We start from the raw sequence: 24,093 nt of genomic DNA, 5'->3' as shown, positions 1-24,093 counted from the left end.
AAGCAGAAAGTTATCAATTAGTAACATAAAAATTTACTATCTTTTCACTTAAATATAAGCATCAATTTGGTTTCTGAAGGAGCACATTTATTTTAAATCAATAATTTTAAGAATAGAGGGGTAACAGCATGATTAAAGTCAGCAAACGACAAAACATTAATCCTATAGCTGAAACTGCGCAATTTATTCATGTTTCAATGCATTCTGGGAACTTCCTTAACAAATCAGCAACATTGAAGATGAAATAGTCCACTCAGACAGTTCTGTTAGGCTAGTTTGGGAGTATATTGTTGGTCTGACGTGTTTAAATGAAGATTCACAGCCTGTGAGAAGCAATATGTTGGATAAATTGTAAGTGCTTTTATTTACAGTGCACTGTCATGTCTACTCACAGCTGTGTCTTCTGGCCTGTAGGTAGGACCATTGGGGTTTTTTAGGGGTCTCGGTGGGTCAGGCCGGATTGAGGTTGCAGTATGACTCAAAGGCTTTGTTCTGTCAAGATGAAACACTTCCTGAGCCAGGTGATGCTCAGAGCAGTATCTTTTTTATCAATATTTTTTTCTCTTTTTTTTCAATTTGTTTTGAAGAGCTTTTGAATACTCTAACAAGACTGAAGAATTTCTGAGTGAAGGGAGGATGACAGTGAGAAGCAAAGAAGCAGAAATTGCTTCATCTCTGCACAGCGTCACTTTCTTACTGCGACATTAAAAACAAGTTGCCGAGAAATTGCTCAAAATTAGGAAGTATTACAATGAGTCTGATATCTTTCATTGTTATCTGTGCATTCTCTAATGCAAAAATCAGGTTGTATTATATATAAGAGTTAAGGCAAACGAAAAACATTTTTAGATAATAAAAATGTTATAGACTGTACTGATAATAAAGAGTCAATGACCTAAATAAATATTCATCATTATATATGAAAGATTTTATGATTTCTGCTGAAGTTGTTTTTTCATTATTTTTATTTTATTTCTCAGCTGCAAATACATTTCATGATCATACTCTCCTTGCTTGATCAAGGAGGCTGTGCTGAATAGACAAACTCTGTAAAAAATATAAATTTAATAACCCCATGCAATGTTTATACAACATGATCCGTTTTAGAACAGAATCTATGGATGAGATTTCCACTGCTACTGTCTTAATGCCCAGATTCATGTTTGTGAGAAACCCCATGCTTATTCATCACAAAATGTAATACATCACATAGTAGGTTAGAAATAGGGAGGAGTTGAGACATAATTCATTCTCTTTAAGGAATGACCTGGTTCTCCTGTTAACAATCACATTCAACCAGTAAAAAAAATCTTATTACATGACCTCAAAATATATTGCCTCTAAATTCACTTAATGAATACAAATGATTGCAAGTGATTGAAAAAATTTAAGAAAAAAAATGCAAAGGTGTTTTATGCACCTTTAAGGTCAGAATCAGTAACCTTAACGTAATATGTCAACTCTGAAAAGTATTAGGAATATCAGATCAATGTGTCTTAAGATCAGTGTGTGATCATTAACCCTAAAGAGGATTAGACATTTGACCAAAATAATGTTTCTCATACTTTGTAATGCTTGAAAGAATTTTGTAGACACAATTAAGCATATGGACCGGGGAGTGAAGGAAAAGCAAACAAGAAGTCTCCATCATGGATCTCAATTCAGGAGGCTATTAAAAGCATTAGGTGGCACTGGCACCTCATGAAGTTAGCCGAGAGAATGCCAATATATGCAGAGCTGTGATGGAGGTGGCTATATGACAAATATAGAATATATGAGACTATTGTGTAAAAAGCAGTGGAGGGTGTGCTAAATGTGCTCAATGATTATAGCTACATAATCGGCAAAAGTTGCCAGCAAATTGAAATTTCTCACATTAAATACATGTAATATATAACTCAACATACAATTAGTTATACTGAAATTCATATTTTACTGTAGGCCTATATGTACATGGCAACTTAACAAAAACATTTGAGCTTAATCAGAGTAAGTTATTTAATTATGCTTAAAATAAAGATAAAATAGGATCTGTGTTGTCTTTCAAGAAAGCCAGTGAGATAAGGGTCATGTGACCCACTTCATGCAGTAGGTCTAGCCTATGTAGGATAGGATTTAAGTTTATCATTCCACCAGCGTCAATCAAAGAGTGAATAAAATCGCTTCAGTGCGCTGATGAATATGCTGACTTTCATGGGACTTTCACCTAAGTAATTTATCCGATATTTTTGCCCAATTTATCTTGGGCTATTGTGGTTTGACTCGCTCAAATCTTCCAGTCTCCAATTTTGTTTTATGTTTGTAAAAAATATATAAGTGATAAACAACAACAACAACAGTATTTATATAGCCTAAGTTACTCAAGCAACGTCTTTTTGTGGCAGGCGAAAATGAGACATAGCCTACTTTTTGGTTACCGAAAAGTTGTTTGAAATGCACATGTGTAATGTAGAATGAAACTCGTTCATTGTACCCCAACAGTTCGTTTTGGCTTTGGCTCGGTAAAAAAAAACTTTGGCTACCCCCGAAAACTCGCTGAGTCATTCCGTGATTATTTGACCTGGGATTCCCTCGCACTCCATGAGTCCCGTGGAGGTGAATGGTGTGATAGTGTCCAGTGAAATCTCCCCGTCGCACTCAAACTGTCCGATGTTGGGCAAGTGCATGTTTTTGTGATTCCGGGACACGTTAGATGTAGCCGAATCCTTATCGAACGGGAGACTCGGCTCTTCTCGAGGGTTCGGCATCTGGATGGCCAGCGGCTGCGCTTCCTTCTGAAGTGTCGTGTCGTGGTGATAGGACACCAGCTCGTTACTGAAATTCACCGTCTCAACGTTTGTGCTGGGGAAAATTTTATTGCAACCCAAAATCGAGGAGAACGCCTTCCTGAAGTCCGCGTTAAACGCGTAAATGACGGGATTGAGGGAGGAATTGGCCCATCCAAACCATACGAAGATGGTGAATGTAGTGTCACTCACGCACTGGCAGAAGGGCACCATGCAGTTGAGAACGAAAAACGGCAGCCAGCAGAACACAAAAACCCCCATAATGATCGAGAGTGTTTTTAAAACTTTGGTCTCTTTCTTGAAAGTGGTTTTCAGCGAATTCTCGTTAGAACAGTCGTTGGAATGGTGGTGGTTTTGCGCGTGCTCCACTGCCCTCTCCAAAGAGGAGATTCTGCGGATCTGTGTTTGCGCAATACGGAATATCCTCGTGTACGTGGCGATCATGATGATTACGGGGATGTAGAAACTTATCAGCGAAGACGAGATTGCATACGTCCGGTTTAGGTTGGCTTTGCAGTTGTCGCTGTAGTCTGTGCCATTACTCGCTGTGCCCTCCTCACCTTCCTCAGCCATGTGCCAGTTGAGCTGAACCGGGATGAAGGAGATGAGGATGGACAAGGTCCACGCCACCCCGATCATCATGAAAGCCACCCGGTGGGTCATCTTGCGCTCGTATCGGAACGGGCTCGCGATGGCCCAGTAGCGGTCCACGCTGATGATGCACAGGTTGAGGATGGACGCGGTAGAGCACATGATGTCAAAGGCTATCCAAATGCCACAAAACCGGCCAAAGAGCCACGTGCCCGCCACCGCGGATATCGCCTCCCACGGCATCACCAGAACGGCCACGAATAGATCCGAAACCGCCAGAGAAATAACGAAAAAGTTGGTCACTTTGGAGCGCAGGTGCCTGAATTTGACCACGGCGGCGCACACGAGCGTGTTGCCGAGTAGTGTGGAGATAATGAGGAGGAAAAGCACGAAACCCAGCAGAGCTCGCACGCTGTTCTGCCCTTCTCCATTCTCTTGCTCATGTGCTCCGTGCGCGCGGTCCTGTGTGTGGTTTGTACCGTTCTCCATCTCTACGAACACATCCGTTAATATTGCATCTCACCAAAGCTCTTCATAACGGCCAGTTACCTTGTTTTAGGATATTCGTTAGGAATGACCTGTCCGATATCCAGCTATGTCCCATGTTGGCAAGTTGGGAAACCTGCGTCCGTTCCCGGTGGTGAGCGCGCGGTATGACCCACATTCATGCGCTGGTGCGTCTCGCTCGAGAAGTTCTCGCTTTGTGATTGGTTTATCCACACCGTTGACTCTGTGTGATCCACACACACATTTATTCCCTCCGAATGACTTGCCAATTAACCGGAAATCTCATTTCACGAGGTCTGCAGAAATTACGGACAGAATATACTGTAAACTATACACTTTACAAACGATAAATGACAAATGGTAACAACTGACAATTGAATTATAGTTGTTGTTGTTGTTATTATTATTAAATATGGAAAGTTCGGCATGCTGTTGTTGAATCATCCAAATTTCCTCGGATCGATTCGGATCGACATTCGTAATTCAGTGACATTCTTAATGTAACTTTTGGGAGTCAGTTGTAATTGGTTGACGCGATTTAAAAGTCACAGTGATTGATTGATTGATTTTGCTGAACATTAGGCTACATATAATTAAGGTGATAACTATTTAAATTAAAACATTTTATTTAACTAAAATATGCTAAATTAAAGTCAACTAACTCTCCGAATCATTTTACATATTCTAGACTACTAAAAAATATTTGCAGTAGCCTAGTACAAGACTAGGTCGAAGTTACTTGTTTAAACAAGTTTAAAAGTCTGAAAAGCTGAGTATGCTGTCTTGAGAACAGTGTTTGTGTAGAACTGTAGCCTATATGCGTCGATTGGTTTTGGTTTTAAGTTTCCTAGTCTATTCACTGAGGAACACCTTTTTATTCACCTGTCAAACATGTTACTGGATACTGCAATATTTCTTTCTGCAGTAAGGTATAGTGTGCAACTGAGGGGCTCCAGGATCTTTTAAAGTATTTCACACACACACACACACACACACACACACACACACACACACACACACACACACACACACACACACACACACACACACACACACACACACACAAAACCTGCTTGTGCAATTCTCCACATTTTTTTGTTTGTTCATCTGGCACCTGAGCACATCATCTGTTTTATACTCATTTGAAGAGTGTGGTTAATAATTTACTGTCTTCCCTAAACGTGCTCCTTTTCATCCCTTAAACACTTGAAGAATTGAGCTTATTAATGTTAATGCAATGGCTAAAACGAATGCATCCTATAATCTGGCCTTCAAGATATACCCAGAAAATAACACACTGGATTTTAATTTATGAATGCAGCATGAGACATGAAAGGCCTGAGTCTACATTCTCTTAAATGAATTCAAAGTGTGAAATGCATCCTTTTTTGCACAAAAGAAAGCTTACACAAGGTCTCTTATGGAATTTAAATAACAATGCACGACTATAGTGTCACATAACATTACTTGAGTAAATTTAGGGGGAATCCTGTAACCTTCAAAAACAAACCTGTTGAAGAAAATCTGTTGAATAGGCTACTGGAAATTTATATCAAATTAGTGAAATCCCAAACATGCATTATAATTATTTATAAAAATATAAAACTACCAATAGCTTACTGCAGGTGTTAAACTGTTTTTTTAATCGGTTTATTTGTTACGTAGGGGTCGAATAAATCCCTAAACCATAAGGCTTGTGTATTGCCGTCCTCTAGTGGTCATTTTGACTTTTACTATTGTGTGTGTCTGACCACAGTGTGTTTCCCTACTGTCCACCACAGTGACCCTCAGTAACGTGTGTGTGTGTGTGTGTGTGTGTGTGTGTGTGTGTGTGTGTGTGTGTGTGTGTGTGTGTGTGTGTGTGTGTGTGTGTGTGTGTGTGTGTGTGGCTATATGTTAAAACACTGTGGTATCAAATGTTCACACATGCCTATTCTAATTCGTTACACTGTTAATTTGTACAATTAATTTAATTTATAATTATTTATAATTATTCTATGTATTCCAAGTTTTGGCAATATTGTATTACAATATTGTATTATGTACAGTCATGCCAATAAAGGGATTTTAAATTTGATAGATAGATACATCTTTTTGAAAAAAAAAATCGTTTCCTTTTTACGCTGGCTCAAATAATATACATCTTTGTGTGTTCAATGCATAGACTAAAATAAATAGGTTGAATGATGCATTGTAAATGTCGATTGTCCTGCAGTTGCCCCAACTGTCCGATGGATGTCGCATTAACTCCTGGAAATCCCAATTCCAACCTTTTGCTTGGGAGAGACACGCCGACACCACATTCAAAATGGCCTCTATCAGCGACTGCGCTGGACGTGGATAAAAATGTGCATAAACAACACCCAACGGTGGCTTTTCTCTTCATCCTTAACGCTAAAAGCTTTGTAGGCGCAATGTCATGAATGTACTGGACTGGCAGAATCGGTGAGGTACATAAGATGAAAGCTAGTTTTGCAGACAGCCCAGCCGAACCGGGGCGCCGCCGCTGCAGCAGGGCTTCATCTGCCTTTCTGAACCATAGACACCTCCAGTGAGATGGAAAGAGTTGAGGATGCTGATGGGCCAGGAATCGCATCGTCCATCGATGTCAACGATAACCAGGAGGAGTACAAAGCACGTGTTTGCGTTTCAAACCGCGAAAGAGCAGGGCAGGGCTCTGTTTACAATTCGGCATACGCGAATCCGTGCAGTCCTGTACTGCCGACTATATCCTCGGTTGTGGTGGGGTGCAGGGCCGGAGTGTTAAACGGGTTTCCCGAAGAGCTGGAGGTGGATATGGTGTGTCAGGATGGAGAAGAGGGTGGAAACCTGTCCTGCCCGAATGAGCCAGAGTGCGTGGAAAAACCCGACAATGGTTATTTAAATTCACAGCTGAGGTCTGCAGTGTCATTTATGGGTAGAAGCTCGCCGGATAAGAAGATGCCTAATGGAGATGTTACCCAGGAAAACATTAATCACGGTCAAACTCCTTTAAGATGTTTGGATTATGCACATGCAGAAGGGTTAAACAGGAAGGTGTCTTCTTTAGACAGAGGTGTGAAAGTGGGTAATGGGGGGTTGTTGATTGTGAACAGTTATGACACCCTGTCTCAAGTCCCCTTTGGAAGCTTGGGAGGCCTTTCTGTTCCAGAAAGCCGTGTCTTTGTTAATCAAAGCGGCAGTGTCTCTTCCACTGGGAGGTCGTGTGAAAGGATCAGTCGAGCCAGCACCGAAAGCTCAGAGGAGGCCCGGCCCTGTGACCCGGATCCTGCTGACACCCTGTCCGAGCTCAGTGCCAAGCTGTCCTTGTCTCCCCTGGCAGAAAACACCAGTGATTACACCGAGACAGACCCGAGCCCAGAGGAGGATTTCAGTGACACGGGCCCCCCGCTCAGGCCCCGGAACCTCCGGACTAACGCCGGTCACACAGTTTCCCTCAGCTGTGATGCCACCCCTCTGAGCCCTGTGGATGATGGGTATTTTGGAGCAGAGGGTGGTGTGGACGAATGTCTCGGCTCTGGCGGTCGGCGGCAGAGTGCTCCTGACAGAGTAGCTGCTGACCCTGATCCCTCATCTGACCAGACACTTGGCACTAAGAGACACGGCATTGCTGAGTTCTTGACCAGGTAGACGGCAGTTGTGTGCAGACAAGTCTCTTGAGTTGCAGTAAACCTCTTTTTGTCTTTTTTTTTTTTTTTTTTACAGATGCTACATTTAGATGACTACAAACAGTTACAGCTTTCTATTTTCTCAAAGCTTTTTTAAAAATTGCTTTTATTTGCATGGCAGGATAAAATCAGTTATTGGTTGATTATTTTTTTATTATTAGTTTATACAATGTTGTTCAGAATTTTGTTGGTAATATATTTTTTAAAGAGCTCTCTTATTCCCACCAAGGCTATATTTATTTGATCAAAAATATCGAAAAAAAACAGTAGTGTTTTCTATTTTAATTAAAAAAAAAAATTGTGATGGCAAAGCTGAATTTCAGCATCATTACTCCAGTCTTCAAGTGACAACATGATCCATCAGAAATCATTATAATATGCTGATTAAGTGCTCAAAAACATTTTTTATTATGATCAATGTTGAAAATAGTTGTGCTGATTAATATTTTTGTGTAAAGAAAACTATTAAACATTCTGTTTTCAGGATTATTTGATAAATAGTCAAATAAAGAACAGTTTAGTTCTCAAAAGAACAGTATTTATTTGAAATGGGAAATCTTTTTTCAAAACATTCTAAATGTCATTACTGTTACTTTTAAACAATTTAATGCACCCTTGCTATACAAAAGTAACCAAATACTTTCTTCAAAAAATGACCACATAGGTTTTTAGAACAGCAGTCTATTCAATGTTTGATATAGGATGTTTTCAGCTATTTTTAGATCTTGACTTTATAAAAATCATCTAGTGCAAATCTAGATGCAAATTTTGAGAGATAGCACTAGATTGTCAAAAATATAATTCTTTAAAAGAGCTACTTTATCATTTTACTACTAGCTATATTTCATACGCCGGCTACATTGTGTTGTGATGCTCACTTAAGCATTCCAGTATTGATTTGACAGCCTGAAACTATAGCTTTTAGTTGTTCTGCATTCTATATATTTATTTATTTTAGCCCCCCAAAAATGTAAAACTACTATTTATTGTTTATGACCCATAACAATAAAATTGTCAACTCCGCATTGATGCATCTTTACATAAATATTTTTTATATGCTTTATTTGAAGCATCTCTTAGGAAGCTCTGTATTGTTTTAGAGCAGAAGTCACACTGGTGCACGCATGATCAGGTAATGAGTGACAGGCTTTGACTACCACTCACCTGTGGCTTCTCCCTTCATTGACATGCTTCTTCGCAGAAGGTCTAGGGTGGTATGTTTATACTTTGAACACAATTTCTTGTTTTATTTTTTCCGATGTTTAATCAAGAGAAGACACTTTGTTTTATCAAAGTCAAATCCAATTTAAAATGACATTTTGTCATCTTAGTCTGCATGGATTCAAAACACTGCATCAGAACCGAATCGCATGACTTCAGCCTGCATATCTGACTTGCATCTGCTTCATTTCCATTATGTTTAGGTTGAAACTTAAGTGCCTTAGAGTCCTCTTCCCAGGAGCTTTGGTCTCTACAAAGAACTTGTTAGACTTTGCCTTTACTCTGGAAAAAATACACTCACTCACCCACACACACACTGAGGAATTTTAATGTCAGCTTTTATGAGTTGGGCTTCATGGTGTTTTGCTGCCTTGACCGTGTTTCTGCTCACAATGTGTCTTCAGTTCCCTATTTTGCTGGAACAAACTTCTCCTTTCCCACTGTACCATACCATATCCTCCTATGTCACACTTTCTCTCTTTGTCCGTCTCCCTCACTATTGTGTCTGTCATCCTGTCCGTCTCTCTCAGGACAGTATTAACCTGCCTCAGCGACTTTATAATGTAATTAAAACAGCATCAGATCAATTGTCCCATCCGAAAGCGTGCTCATAGATTTAATGAGCTCATCTCCTCAGCAGGGCCTACTCATATCTGTTTGTTTGTGTAAAGGGCACCTGTGACTCAAGGCTTTATTTTTAGGATGCTGGTGCTGCTACATCACCATGAGTGCATTGAAATCCGCTGTATTGAGCGCATTAAAACCTGAGACCTCTGCTATGTTGTCTAAGATCTTAATTCCCTATAGCCATAGTCTGAACTTAATGAGTTTGAATATGAATGGCTGTCATATTTTGGCCTCTTTATATCACAGACTATGAAGACTTAACTCTTTGGGGATCTTATGACAAACTTATGCGGCATATATTTTCAAATATTCACTCTTTTGGTCCCTCTTCCTGTTGGTCTGTCTTCAAAGGAGTTTGTTTTCCTGGAGGCCCAAGGAGTCAAGGGCCGCAGCATCCCAAAGTGCTCCAGGATGGAAGCTGTTTGGGAAAATTCCACTGCGGGAAAACCCTCCAAAAGACTCTAGAACCATCCAGGAGGTAAGAGAGGTGGTTTAAATGAATGGCATTTTCAAAAATGAGAATTCTTTCTTCATTTACTCATCCTCATGTTATTTCAAACCTGTCGGATTTTCTGTTCTGTGGAAAATAATAGTATTTTTAAAAAAAGTATCAGTATTAGTCAAAATTTGATATTTTTTGGGCTCATTTCCAACGATTTTCACTCGTAGACCACTTTTGACATCTAATGCTCACTTGAGATAATATCTAAAACACTAATAATTGTAATACAACTGTAAAATGTTATATCAAAATTCAAAACTAGTATAATTTATTATAATGTTATGATACCTAAATTCACTTTTAGCATTTTAAATGATAAATAGATTTATAGAGAAATATTGTTTTTATTTGAAATAGTTTTCTATTTTGTTTCAATTTTAAAATCAATAAATTTAATCCATTAATAGCAAAATTGCATTTTCAGCATCATTACTCCAGTCTTCAATGTCACATGATTCTTCAAAAATCATTCTAATATGTTGATTTAAAAAGTATGTTTATTTGAATATATAATATGAATAGATAATTACATAATTTTCAGTTTTTGGCGGACTTTTCCTTGAACAGTTTATAACTCAATAAATAGCACCTCTGTTTCTGTGATTAAAAATGCTGAAGTTAATCTTATTTGTGCAGAGTAAAGGTAGCAAGGGACAGTGGTATTAGCAGAAGGGAGAGAGAAGGAAAAAGAGGAAGGAGGAGGAAGAGAAACCGAGAAAGATATCTTGTTTATCCGTCTATGAAATAAAGAAGGATCGAAATTGCTGCTGGAAACTGTGCGTTATTTTGTGTCTGCCAGGAGAGACAAGTGTGTGTGCGGCAGGCCTAGGCTTTGTGTGTGTGTGTGTGTGTGCGTGCGTGCGTGCGTGCGTGCGTGCAGCTGTCTTTACTCTTCCCCTTCAGTAAGCGATGACTGAGCCTGTGTTGTTCAACTCTTGATTTGTGCTCAATTCACACTCTACACTCTGCAGGTGTCTCTCAGTATTCCAGTGTGATAGAGAGAGATCTCTGATTAAACTCACACACTGAGCCTAGACTCTTGGTCTTACAAATCCTATCTTTTATTTCAGATCTTTGTTTCCTTAAATTAATTTTGGTACATTCTTGTTTCAAAAGAACATATAAGAGCTAAACATTTTATGTTAATAGAATTGTGTATGGTTGTTAGTGCTGGGCGGTTTGACCAAAAATTTATATCACGTTTTTTTTCAAAATTATGCCGGTTTTCCGGTTTATGACGGGTTTTTTTTTTCATGCATAATCAGGTGTTCAAAGCATTTTCTACTGGTTGAGAGAGGAATTACTGCAGTAAATTGACTTAGGATGGTTTATTTTACTGTCATTAGTGAATATTGTAGAATAGAATAGAGCCCAGTATAACCTAAAATTGTTATTTCTTAACGTTCGAATAACGTTCTTATAACCAGGAAATAACGTTAATACAATGTTTATATAACAGGAGAATTGAATGTTCTTATAACGTTTTGAATAAAGTTCTTATAACCAAGAAATAACGTTAATACAACGTCTAAAAAACTGGACATTTTGAATGTCCCTAGAACATTCTGAAATAACGTTAACGTTTTTATAACTTGATGGGAACGTTATGAAAACGTTCTTATAACCTAAAATTGTTAGCTGGGGAAGAGGAGAGATTTGCGATTGCACTGAACACGTTTAAAGTGGAGGATTCTCTGAGCGAGCCCAGAGAAAATAGACTTATTTTAACAAGAGCAGCGTGTATCTGAGAGCGCGGCACATTATATTCCAACATTATATCATGTCTTCCAACATTCCACCGCCATGGCCACATAAAGCTAGTCATTTTTCACACATGGCTTCGTTCCAGCATTTATAACATTTATGTAGTTAATCGAACTACAATTGGCCTAGGTGTATTTAATACCTCAAATATTCAATTGTGTTGTGTTGTGTCATGTATACTTGGACAGTAGCTTGACTTTGACAAAACCTTGGTAACTCCATAATTACTGCGCATGTAAATGTGTTATTTCTCTGGTTGACCTTTTATCAGAGTCATGCTGGTCAGCTGTTGCCTATTTATGTTTGAGTCAGAAAACTGTCACACACTGACTCAAATGTTTCACTTATAATATGGTTGTAACTTTAAGGCAATTGCCTTTGGGCCCTTTACCCATAGCATGTGGGAATCTCATGACGGAATTCTTCTCCCCTTCACGTCTCCTCCGTATACATGTGGCAGCTGAGAAATTGTAGACACAGATCTGCTGTAATCTCATAATGACTGCTCTTCTTTCCTTTTTTTTTTTTTTTTTTTTTTTTTAAGGAGTATGAGTCCAGGGCGGGACCCGCCACAGGACCACCCTCTCACCCTCAGCCAATGAGACGCAAGAATCTGGAGTTTGAGCCTTTGTCCACCACCGCTCTCATTTTGGAAGACAGACCTGCGTAAGTTTGAAACATAAACTACAGCTCCCATAATGCACTACTTCAAGTGCTTCAAGCTTCCATTTAATCAAATATTTACCTAAATTCCCGGCCACTGATGGTGAAACACAAGCTGTCACGCCAAATGTGTGCATTTAAGCCCGAAGATTTTTTTATTACAAAGATTGTATGCATGTAGCAGAAAAGTATGTGCTGTGTGTATTTGTTAATTATTAAAAATGGTCTTTCTATATAGTTACTTAGTGTGAGACTCAGTTAGCCATAACTAGGCAGATTTCACACATGAAGAATTGTTTCATTTGGTTGGAACTTGTGAGCGTGTGAACTGAAATTAGCTGGAATGTTGTTATTTTGCATTCCAGATAACATACTCAATTAGAGGAAATAATTCTCTGAAGCAAAGATGTAACCACATATTCAGGATTGGGGGAACCGAATGTAATATTTTTAGAATTAACAATTGAAAAGTGCTCGTCACTACTCTGAATATTGAGAAAATGTGTCCCTCTCAATGTGTAAGGCACTGTCCAAAAAATGTGCAAAGAACTTCATCCATAGAGTGAATTTAGTCCTCTGAGCGACCATACACTTTCCACTTAAACCATGTCTGTTTTGGTCTTTAAATCATTCCTTTGACTTGAGGATGTGGCCTAAATTTAAAATCCTCAAACAACTGACATACTGGAGTTATACCAGTGAAAACATGAACCCACCCTCTCTGAAATCTTGAAAGTGTTCCAACTATTTATAACAGATGGTCAGTTTTTATGTGTAAAGCAGAGATTGTCCCTCGTCTCCTGTTTTTAGCTTCATGCAGCAGTTCTGGTTTTGTAATTATGTTGGAGCTGAAGTGTGTGATTTTATTTATTTTATTTTTTTGTTAAAAATACTTCCATATATAACAGCAACATTTGTCCTACCAATGGCAGACAGGATGTGTTTGCAAAAACTCATTATTACTACAAATCATAATTTTATAATTCCACTTGGTGGTGATAGTGACATAGAAATTTCACACTTTGCACAGCTTTAACAATAGCAATATATATATATATATATATATATATATATATATATATATATATATATATATATATATATATATATATTTTTTTTTTTTTTTAAATGTACTTATTTATATATATATATATATATACACTCACCTAAAGGATTATTAGGAACACCTGTTCAGTTTCTCATTAATGCAATTATCTAATCAACCAATCAGATGGCAGTTGCTTCAATGCATTTAGGGGTGTGGTCCTGGTCAAGACAATCTCCTGGGGCCTCATTTATAACCGTTGCGTACGCACAAAACAGGCCCTGAAAGATGCGTACGCTACTTCCGACGCATAAGTTGTGATTTATAATAACAAACTTGACGGGAAAATTTGCGCACCTGCACGCAAACTCTGACCCATGCGTACGAACGTTTTGGAGATGGAGCAGTTTGGCAACACCGATGATGAGCTGGAGTTAAATATCTTTTTGGTCACTTTTAGACAGAAAATCTAAAGAAAATTATAGATATACAGAAAGATAATACAATCATAATTTCACTCACCAAGCCTATCACATGAAGCAAACATCCATCCCTTCTTAAATGTCCGCACCAGCGAGCGCGGTGGGCCGTTTAGTGAAACTGATGCAGCCTTTCTAAAACCGTACATTCATTATACGTCCTAAACATAAATAGGCCTACAGTGCATGTTCACAATACAGTTTAAATAAATAAAAGAATGATTTAATCTATGTTTTATTTCTGATATAAACATTTAGATTAAATATGCCATTCTCATTAATGGTGTTAAACACTTAAACTACATGAAATCATTACTGAGAAGTTACAACATTTTTATATTCAATAAATATAAATAGGCCTACAGTGCATGTTCACAATACAGTTTAAATAAATAAAAGAATGATTTAATCTATGTTTTATTTCTGATATAAACATTTAGATTAAATATGCCATTCTCATTAATGGTGTTAAACACTTAAACTACATGAAATCATTACTGAGAAGTTACAACATTTTTATATTCAATAAATATAAATATTTGTTGTGGATGCAATGCTTTTGAACACTTTTCCCCTGGCATGCTGTGTTTTAATGTTTTAACTACAGAGATGAATTGCTTATCATGATAATAGCAGATTGTCTGAGAAAATAGACCTTGTTGTGCATTATTTGCACAAATCTTTTTCCATTAAAAATATAAATCAATTAAAAATACTATTTGGCCAGTGGAAAAGATTGAGAAAAACTTTCTCTGAAATGTATTTTACACTATTTGATATATTGAAAAACAAGGCAAGGATAGGCTATTAAATAATTTTTAATAATGACATCCGTATTTCATATTTTCGTAATGTCTGGAACCGTTAAACATGTTATCACGTGGATGAATAATCATATGCAAATGATATGCAGATGAGGATATACATAGTAAAACTAGGCGTTGTAAGCTCCATATATGGTTATTTCGGGGTGGAGACGCATGTGTGCACAATGTTACCATGACTGGGATTTATAAAGTGAATTCAGCGCAGATTCTGGCGTACGCACGGTTTTATAAGTCTCAATTTTTGTTTGTGTACGCCATTTTTGGCTTTCGGGCGCACCTACACTTTTAGTAAGGATTTTACTCACAGTTTTATAAATGAGGCCCCTGAACTCCAAACTGAATGTCAGAACGGGAAAGAAAGGTGATTTAAGCAATTTTGAGCGTGGCATGGTTGTTGGTGCCAGACGGGCCGGTCTGAGTATTTCACAATCTGCTCAGTTACTGGGATTTTCACGCACAACCATTTCTAGGTTTTACAAAGAATGGTGTGAAAAGGGAAAAACGTCAAGTATGCGGCAATCCTGTGGGCGAAAATGCCTTGTTGATGCTAGAGGTCAGAGGAGAATGGGCCGACTGATTCAAGCTGATAGAAGAGCAACTTTGACTGAAATAACCACTCGTTACAACCGAGGTATGCACCAAAGCATTTGTGAAGCCACAACACGCACAACCTTGAGGCGGATGGACTACAACAGCAGAATACCCCACCAGGTACCACTCATCTCCACTACAAATAGGAAAAAGAGGCTACAATTTGCAAGAGTTCACTAAAATTGGACAGCTGAAAACTGGAAAAATGTTGCCTGGTCTGATGAGTCTCAATTTCTGTTGAGACATTCAGATGGTAGAGTTGTTAAGGACTTTGTCTTTGACAAATATGAAATATTAAATGATTTATTTATTTTGTTTTGTATGGTATTTAATTTGATTTGAGTCTTATTTGTGTTGATAACGGGAGTCTTTTATTTTGAAGTTCACTAACGTGAGCGGATATAACACGCATATGGTCCAAACATTCCAGTATGAACGAGACCCAGACGCACACGGTCATGGTATCAAAGGCTTACGGTTTATGAGGAGTTTTAAAAGGATTTAGCTCCTGGTTTGAATGGAGAACAAGGTATGATATAGACTTCCTGTTATTTTTGTGTTTTTGGTTTGATTTATATTGTTTGTGATAAAATTATTTATTGGTTTTTACTTTGTATAATGTGTAGGTTATTCATTGTTTTTGTTTACTTATTTTATTACTTTGGGTTGTTTAGATGTTTATTCATTTTCTGTATTTTGTTTTGTATACAAGCTTTTACAGTTGATTCCCAATGAACATGGCGTCCAATGATGCTTTGTCTGTGACGACGGACAATACAATAAAGAAAGGGAATCATCAGTATGAGTCCAATCGTTTTTGAACCGGGCAGCTACAAGAGTCAGAATTTGGCGTAAACAGAATGAGAACATGGATCCATCATGCCTTGTTACCACTGTGCAGGCTGTTGGTGATGGTGTAATGGTGTGGGGGATGTTTTCTTGGCACACTTTAGGCCCATTAGTGACAACTGGGCATCGTTTAAATGCCACGGCCTACCTGAGCATTGTTTCTGACCATGTCTATCCCTTTATGGCCACCATGTACCCATCCTTTGATGGCTACTTCCAGCAGGATAATGCACCATGTCACAAAGCTTGAATCATTTCAAATTGGTTTCTTGAACAGGACAATGAGTTCACTGTACTAAAATGGACCCCACAGTCGCCAGATCTCAACCCAATAGAGCATATTTGGGATGTGGTGGAATGGGAGCTTCGTGCCCTGGATGTGCATCCCTCAAATCTCCATTAACTGCAAGATGCTATCCTATCAATATGGGCCAACATTTCTAAAGAATGCTTTCAGCACCTTGTTGAATCAATGCCACATAGAATTAAGGCAGTTCTGAAGGCGAAAGTGGGTCAAACACAGTATTAGTATGGTGTTCCTAATAATCCTTTAGGTTAGTGTATATACACACAGACACACATAGGTTTGTGGTCTGCAAGGATGCCTTAAATTGATCAAGAAACTTTTACATTGTTACAAAAAAAAATATTTTGAACTTTCTATTCATCAAAGAATCTTTAAAAAATGTATCATCTTGGTTTCCACAAAATTATTAAGCAGCACAACTTTCTTCAACATTAATAATAATAATAATAATAAATGTTCCTTGAGCACCAAATCAACATATTGGAATGATTTCTGAAGGATCATATGATTGGGGTTATGTCTATGCAGCTTCAAGGACTACTTGTATTTTTTAGAAACCTGCCAGCTAAATCTGAAGAGGAATCTCAGAGACACCGGCAGGAGTACAGTGAGATGGTTGCAGGGGCCAAGAGAAGGGGTTAGTGACGTCTGTGTCTTTGTGCAGATGCTATTTGGAGTGTCTTTGCAGTGGTAATGATGTTTGACTCTTGGCCATGTGCACTTTAGTAATTCACACACTCACACAGCTGGCCCTATCACACAAACACAAATTGTTGTTGCATTAATGTTGCTACCTATTCTCTGGCAGACTAACACTTTCTCTTTTACTTAGAGATAAAAGATGCACAGAAGAAAAAACGACAAATGAAGGACCGATACCGACAGGAGGAGAACATTGCTAATGCCATGGTGATCTGGAACACAGAAGTCCTGCCGAATTGGGAAAGCATGTAAGTCGCTTATCAATGTCCAGCAAGTGGATTTGTTTATGTCTTTTAATGTCTTGTAATGATGTGCTCTATTGCCATGGTGAAGGCGTAACACACGGCGTGTACGTGACCTCTGGTGGCAGGGCGTCCCGCCTAGTGTCCGCGGGAAAGTCTGGAGCCTCGCCATCGGGAATGAGCTCAACATCACCCCAGGTAACTATGGCAACTGCTGCACTCCTCACATTTGGTTAATCTTGATCATCTGTGGCCCTCTGGCTCTGCGTAACATCAGTCTGACACAAACAAACACAGATTGTGTCCAGATGAGCTGTGTCGAAAAGGAAGAAGCTGCTGCTTTTGTCACATCAATTGTGCTTATGTGTTTGTGTGTTTTAGAACTGTATGAGATCTTCCTGTCCAGAGCCAAAGAGAAGTGGCGGAGCTTCAATGAGTCGAGTTCAGTTAATGAAAATGGTCTGTGTTTGTTGACACTATCAAATCAAGTCACCTTTATTTATATAGCGCTTTATACAATACAGAGTTTTTCAAAGCAGCTTTACAGGAATATGATTCAGTGATGCAAACAGAATTTAATTCGGCTGTAAAGCAGCTCTGAAAAGACATTAGTAAACAGTCATTATTCAATTGAAATCAGTTCAGTGTTGATTCAGTTTGGTTCATTAACTGTGTAAAGCTCATCAATTATGGAGTTCATCTTAAAAGCAGCTCTGCAGAATGACAGTGATGTCATCCTCCTTCTCAGTTCAGTTCTCGTCCGATAGTGTCAGTGCAGTCAAATCAATAACATTTCCGAATATTAAAACACTGTGATAGCGATTATTTCTTCCCTTCACTAACCTGTCTGCAAACTAAACTACGTCAATGAATGACATAAATAAACAATCTTATACTTCAAAGTGGAGCCAGAAATGAATAAGAGTTTTGTTCACATTGTCATTGTTCCATTAACAATTTCTTGAATTGCATCACATGAAATCATAACTAGATAACAACATGACTGCTATGATTTGGGACTGGATTTACTACAACATATTCATGATAATTTTTAAATAATCTAAGTGAATACCGTGAAGATTTTGATATGCCTTTTTTGGCCAGTAAGTCGTTCGAACAGATTTGCATCCATTCTTGTCTCATGATTTGCAAGTACGACAGCAATAAGACAAAGATGATTGAATGTGCATCTCTGATTTAATTTTTAGTTGCACAAATAGAATTGGTGAGATTCAAACTGTTCAGTGCTTTAGTCAACCAATCAAAACTCTTATTCATTGATTAATTTGCATCACTCAAAATTCTATTTTTCGCCATCTGCATTTTTGTGTATTAAAATGTTTTAATAAAAAATAAACATTAAAAAGGTTAACAGTTTAATCAAGGATGCATTAAATTGATCAAAAGTGACAGTAAGGACATTTATAGTGATACAAAAGATTTCCATTTCAAATAAATGCTGTTCTTTCTATTCATCAAAGAATCCTGAAAAAAGTGTAATTGTTTCCCCAAACATTAAGCAGCACAACTGTTTTCAGCATTGATAATAAGAAATGTTTCTTGAGCACCAAAGCATATTTGAATAATTTCTGAAGGATGACACTGAAGACCGCCATCATAGGATTTAAAAAAAAAATACATTATAATAGAAAACTGTTCTTTTAAATCGTATTTTACAATATTACCCTCTTGTATCAAATACTATAAATGCAGGCATGGTGAGCATAAAAAACTTTTTAATGGTAGTGTATGTAGCTAAATATGCCTTTTATTGATGTTTTGTTGCTAAATATTACTTATCCACTGTGGCAATTTGGTTTATCTGATTGGGGAAAAAACATTTATTCATTACGTTTGAATTTAGTCTAAAGCGGCAAATAACATCCTTTGAGTCATTTCAGAGCAAATCCATAAAGATTGAATTTTGTTTAAAAACTGAAAAATATTGATTTTGGGCCCTGTCAACTAGCCCTAGTCTGACTGATGACTTAATCTGATTTTAATTGATTAGATTGTGGCGTGTCACTAGCAGACAGAGAATCCAGTCTGGATTTAATCAAGCTTGATATTTCCAGAACTTTTCCCTCTCTCTACATTTTCCAGAAGGTAAGAACATGTGTCTAGGCTCTGCATTGTTTTTGGGGGGTTTGTCTGTTTTTATTTTGTTTCCCTTTTGACTTATTTGTGACTTTCTCTTCATCAGGGTGGACCATATCATGATATATTGCACAGTCTGTTGGGAGCATACACCTGTTATAGACCTGATGTAGGCTATGTAAGTTGGTAATTTCAATCATTCTAGTTCAGGGATGCCCTTAATGGAGAGCTTGACGTGAATGTGGCATGTTTCAGGTTCAGGGAATGTCTTTCATTGCTGCTGTTCTCATTCTGAATTTGGAGGAAGCCGATGCCTTCATTGCCTTTGCCAACCTCCTTAACAAACCATGCCAGATGGCCTTCTTCAGAGTGGACCATGACCTGGTACATACATGCAGTCTCTCTTCATCAAACTTTATTTGTGGTAGACCTGCTACAGCAAATACATTTGCTCTTAAAATAGAGGGAGCGTTGTGTCTGCGTTTGCAGTCAGCAATTATTCCGACCATCTGTTGACCCATTTATAGAGATTTCATTTAACAAGCAATTTCTTGAGTAGAAACTCTGAGCCAAGAACTCCCAAAAGTCGTAATCTGCTGACAAACATTCCTTTTATCTTACACGCTTACTGCTGTGCTTTTAATCATTCTTGTGTTTAAGTTGGAGTCGGCTTTGTACTGAATTGATACTTTGTTTTGTTCCCAAGATGCTGAAGTATTTTGCAGCGTTTGAGGTGTTTTTTGAAGAGAACCTTCCCAAACTATTCCACCACTTTCAGAACAACAGCTTGACGCCTGACTTTTACCTCATAGACTGGTAATCTGCTCTTAAAATCTCTCTTCCTGCTGTTCTTGTTCGTTCCTCTCTGTGTTTCTTTTCTTTGTTTTGAAATCAGAGAGGAGAGAGAGATTGAGTAATGTTTTCCTGCAGTAACTCTTTATCGCCCCCTTAGGGCTGCTTTTATTTGGTCTCATATGAGGGGAAATTCATTCTAATTCCCTCATGCAAAGGAAGCCCTAGTCAAGTTTAGAGTGGCAGAGTCTATTTAATAGGGTTGGGAACTAAGAACCAGAAACAAATAACGCAACCAGTGCGGTCTCATTCCTAAAAGATTAACCCTTTTTCCTTAAATGAATAATTATTTTTAGCACACCTTACAAATGTGGCACTTAAACATGTAGTCAAAGATACACATTGTGAGATTTGTCTGTAGTATTTTTTTTTTTTAAATGCATGATTGAAATGTTACCAAGTTTTTTTGTTTGCTTAGTATTGTTGTGTAATACTGTTACACTACCATTCAAATGTTGTTTTTTTATTGAAAGAAATGTATACTTTTAAAGATACATCAAAGATACATTAATTTGATGCAAGTGAGAGTAAATACATTTATAATGTCTAAAATACGGCTGCTTTGCCATCAAGAATCAATTGTCATTTTGAAATTGTAATATTTCACAAAATTACTGTATTTACTCTATATATTTTTTTCTTTGTAAAAATTCCAACCCAAAAAAACGTTTAAACGGTTGAGTAGTTAAGGCCAATTATTTCATTACATTGATGTTGCCTCTGTAAAACTTTAATTTAAAGGCCTGAATGCCAATTTAAAGGCCAATCCTAAAAGAATTGTCAATGGAACCTCTTAGGAACTCAAATTGTTAAATTCCTTACGATTCCCATCTGCAAAAATCCAGACAAACTGATCTGACTTTGCACCACTCCTGCAAGCAGAATTCTCTCTTATCATTTTTATCTCTGTCATGCTGTCAGGATCTTCACTCTGTACAGTAAGTCATTACCGCTGGATGTGGCATGTCGCGTTTGGGATGTGTTTTGCCGAGATGGAGAGGAGGCGTTATTCCGGACAGGTCTGGGAATTCTGAGGCTGTACCAGGATGTTCTACTGCAGATGGATTTCATCCATAGCGCACAGTTCCTTTCTCGGCTGCCTGAAAACACTCCTGCACACACACTCTTCTCCTGCATCGCAAACACACAGATGATCAGTAACAACCGCCGGTGGAACCAGGTGAGAAATACACCAAATGGTACATTTTGAAACTTTTTGGAATCAAATGGCCAACCGTTTTGTCTTGACAAGTCTAATTTCACTGCTAGCATTTTATGTGTCCTAAATATGCACAATTCAATATTTCATTAGAAAAGTAAAAAGTGGTATTTACAGTGATTTTCCTTACACTTTGTGTGCACTTTGTTTACACTGCATTCTATTTTAACTTTGTCAGGGCTAAATTAAATTGTCCCTATTATGCTTTTTCTTTCATGTAGTGTGTAATATTGCTGTTTGTGAATGTAAAGGTCTGCAAAGTTTAAAAAATCATAGTGCACTACAAATAAAGTTATCCTACAAGATAAAAAAAAAAGTCTCCTAAAAGAAAGAATCAATTCTGAACTGCCTGAAATGAGTCATCAGTAATTTCACCCTTACTTCCTTTATGAACCTACATAGGTAAAAGGAACCTATAAAGCCCAGAGGAAGACTCTGGAGATAAAATTCAGATATAGCAATTGGCATTTTGTTTCCGACAAGCGGTCGATAAATCTGACTGGGGCTTAGCACTCGGAAAGGCGTGGTTTCCTTTATCATACCATTTCAGACAATAGAAAAGAAAAGGTGATGCTCCAATGTATATTATGAGAAAGTTAAAGTTTTTTGTCCTTGGATGCATGTTAACCTATTTTAAGAGACCTCCCAAACTAAATTAGTAACCTTTTAAAAAAAGCATAATAGTGGCATTTTAAATAAAACTATATGAGGGGCAATGACTGTGTCCATGTCATTTTTAATGTGATTTTCTTACAACAAAAAGAAAGAAAAAAATGAATGAAAGAAGCCTTTCCTCACTTTCTTTCTCCTGCAGGTTTTCTCCGCTCTGATGAAAGATGGACTCAAAGAAACTGAAAAAAGCAGCAACAGCCCTGCCTTAAGAAGCTAACAGCTGACTCTCTCCCAGAGGAAGTGATGATGTTTCTGAGACTCGTTGGAAATGGCGGTCATCACTCTGCACTTTGACCTCTGCAGTGTGCCTGATGAGGACCCGAACGTCTGAGGGGCAGCTCAGGCTCAGCCCCGATGTGCTGACTGTCCTGTTTGAAGAATCTCATAATGGACCTGTCCTGTTGAAGGGAACATGTCTTCACTTGCGCTTGTGAGCGTGTTTGTGCATATGTTCGTGTAAGAATGAGCCTGAGAATAAGAGAAATGTGAGTCAGGTAACCATATAATGTGCCAACTTTATCAATGTTACTTTTGTAATGATGTGACTATAAGAAAACAAACTAATCAGAAGTGTTTACACACACACACAGGTCAGCGCCACATTATTTGACCACTCCCTTTCTAAGTGAAGTAAACCAGCGGTGAAACGCACAACATAAACCTGCAGTAGCCTTTTATTAGCACATACCAAATCTGTCATTAATGTGTTTGTAAGGCTGTTTCTCTCGATTTATCTGAATTCAGCCTGTTTGCTAACATATTTGCCTCTGACAGCAGGCATTGAGCCATTGTACTCTGAACATCCTCAGTATGTCCCAAAAACAGACCTCTACAAAAAACACAGCATCTACAGGTGCTGTAATATATATTAGCACTCCAGATTTGATTCTTCACTTGTAAAAAATAATCAGCTATAGTAATTTAAACAAAATGTTTTAGCACACATGTCACTTATATAACACATGTACACACACTAACCAACCAACCATCAGCAAACAAGAGATCGGCTTTCAACGCCTGCACCATCTACTACACTCCAAATGAATGAACCTTGACATATCCCCATTGTTTTTTTTCTTTCAGTTATTTAATGTTTTTTTATTATTATTATTTAAGAATCATTTCTCTAGCTTTTTTTGTTTTTTAAAATCTTCCTCACTATTGCACAGTTTTCTTACATAACAGTTGTTAATTTACATTTCTGGTGTGAGGCCTCGAGTGTAGATGTGGAAAAATCGCAGTATTGGAGACCTGCTGTCTTCATTTTTTTCTTTTTAACATTTAGAGCATCATATAAAATGTGATGTTTACTAGAAGGTGCAAACCAAAACGTGGGGTCATGTCTTTGAGGAGTGACATTTGCAAATCATTGGAAAATGTATTTTAAAATTTGCTACTTGAGAGGTTTATGGTTCATTGTCTCCAAAATCCTTGTTTAAACATTAAATTTAATGAAATACCTACTAAAGAAAAGGTGAATTCTCCTGGTAGTTTTGTACAGAATTCTGATGCGTTTTGCTATGTAAATGTGCTAGACGGAGATTTTTTTTATGTCTTGTGTCTTTTGCAGTCTCGCATACAAGTGTTCTAAAAGTGGGGTGCTCAAGTTAAGACGTTCAACTTCAGAAACAAACATCTCTCGAAACACTTTTTTTTCCCCCCTCAACAAAAACGTTGTGTTAATGGCCTATTAAAAAGGATTAAACTGTTCATCTTCCTTTTCAAACAGCAGTTATACTACTATAAATGCATACCTATGACCAAAATTGATCATTTGTCAGGAGTGTCTCTGAAAGACCCCATGAATTTGCTTGACAAATTTGCTTGCTCCTTATTCTTTTTATAAAAATACCCTTTAACTAAGATTACAGCTGTGAACCAT

General features: G+C 37.8%; 2 protein-coding genes across 2 annotated transcripts; one reads left to right on the top strand and one right to left on the bottom strand.

Moving 5' to 3' along the window:
* Positions 1-2,481: 2,481 nt before the first annotated feature.
* On the bottom strand, positions 2,482-3,866 carry LOC143746411 (D(1C) dopamine receptor). Its single transcript, XM_077238216.1, has one exon. It carries the CDS (start codon positions 3,864-3,866, stop codon positions 2,541-2,543), a length of 1,326 nt encoding a protein of 441 aa, XP_077094331.1. The 3' UTR covers positions 2,482-2,540.
* Positions 3,867-6,153: 2,287 nt separating this feature from the next.
* tbc1d12a (TBC1 domain family, member 12a) lies at positions 6,154-23,684 on the top strand. Its single transcript, XM_077239468.1, has 13 exons — positions 6,154-7,510; positions 9,752-9,878; positions 12,211-12,332; positions 16,982-17,064; positions 17,260-17,377; positions 17,463-17,569; positions 17,753-17,830; positions 19,383-19,477; positions 19,575-19,646; positions 19,724-19,852; positions 20,175-20,284; positions 21,242-21,500; positions 22,354-23,684. The coding sequence occupies exons 1-13, from the start codon at positions 6,441-6,443 to the stop codon at positions 22,426-22,428; spliced, it is 2,445 nt and encodes an 814-aa protein (XP_077095583.1). The 5' UTR covers positions 6,154-6,440; the 3' UTR covers positions 22,429-23,684.
* The last annotated feature ends 409 nt before the right edge of the window (positions 23,685-24,093 follow it).

The sequence above is a fragment of the Siphateles boraxobius genome, unplaced genomic scaffold, assembly GCF_051911475.1.
Source record: "Siphateles boraxobius isolate OS27281-9 unplaced genomic scaffold, OSU_SipBor_1 22, whole genome shotgun sequence".
Taxonomy (NCBI): Eukaryota; Metazoa; Chordata; class Actinopteri; order Cypriniformes; family Leuciscidae; genus Siphateles; species Siphateles boraxobius.
This window is presented reverse-complemented; position numbering and strand designations above follow the sequence as displayed.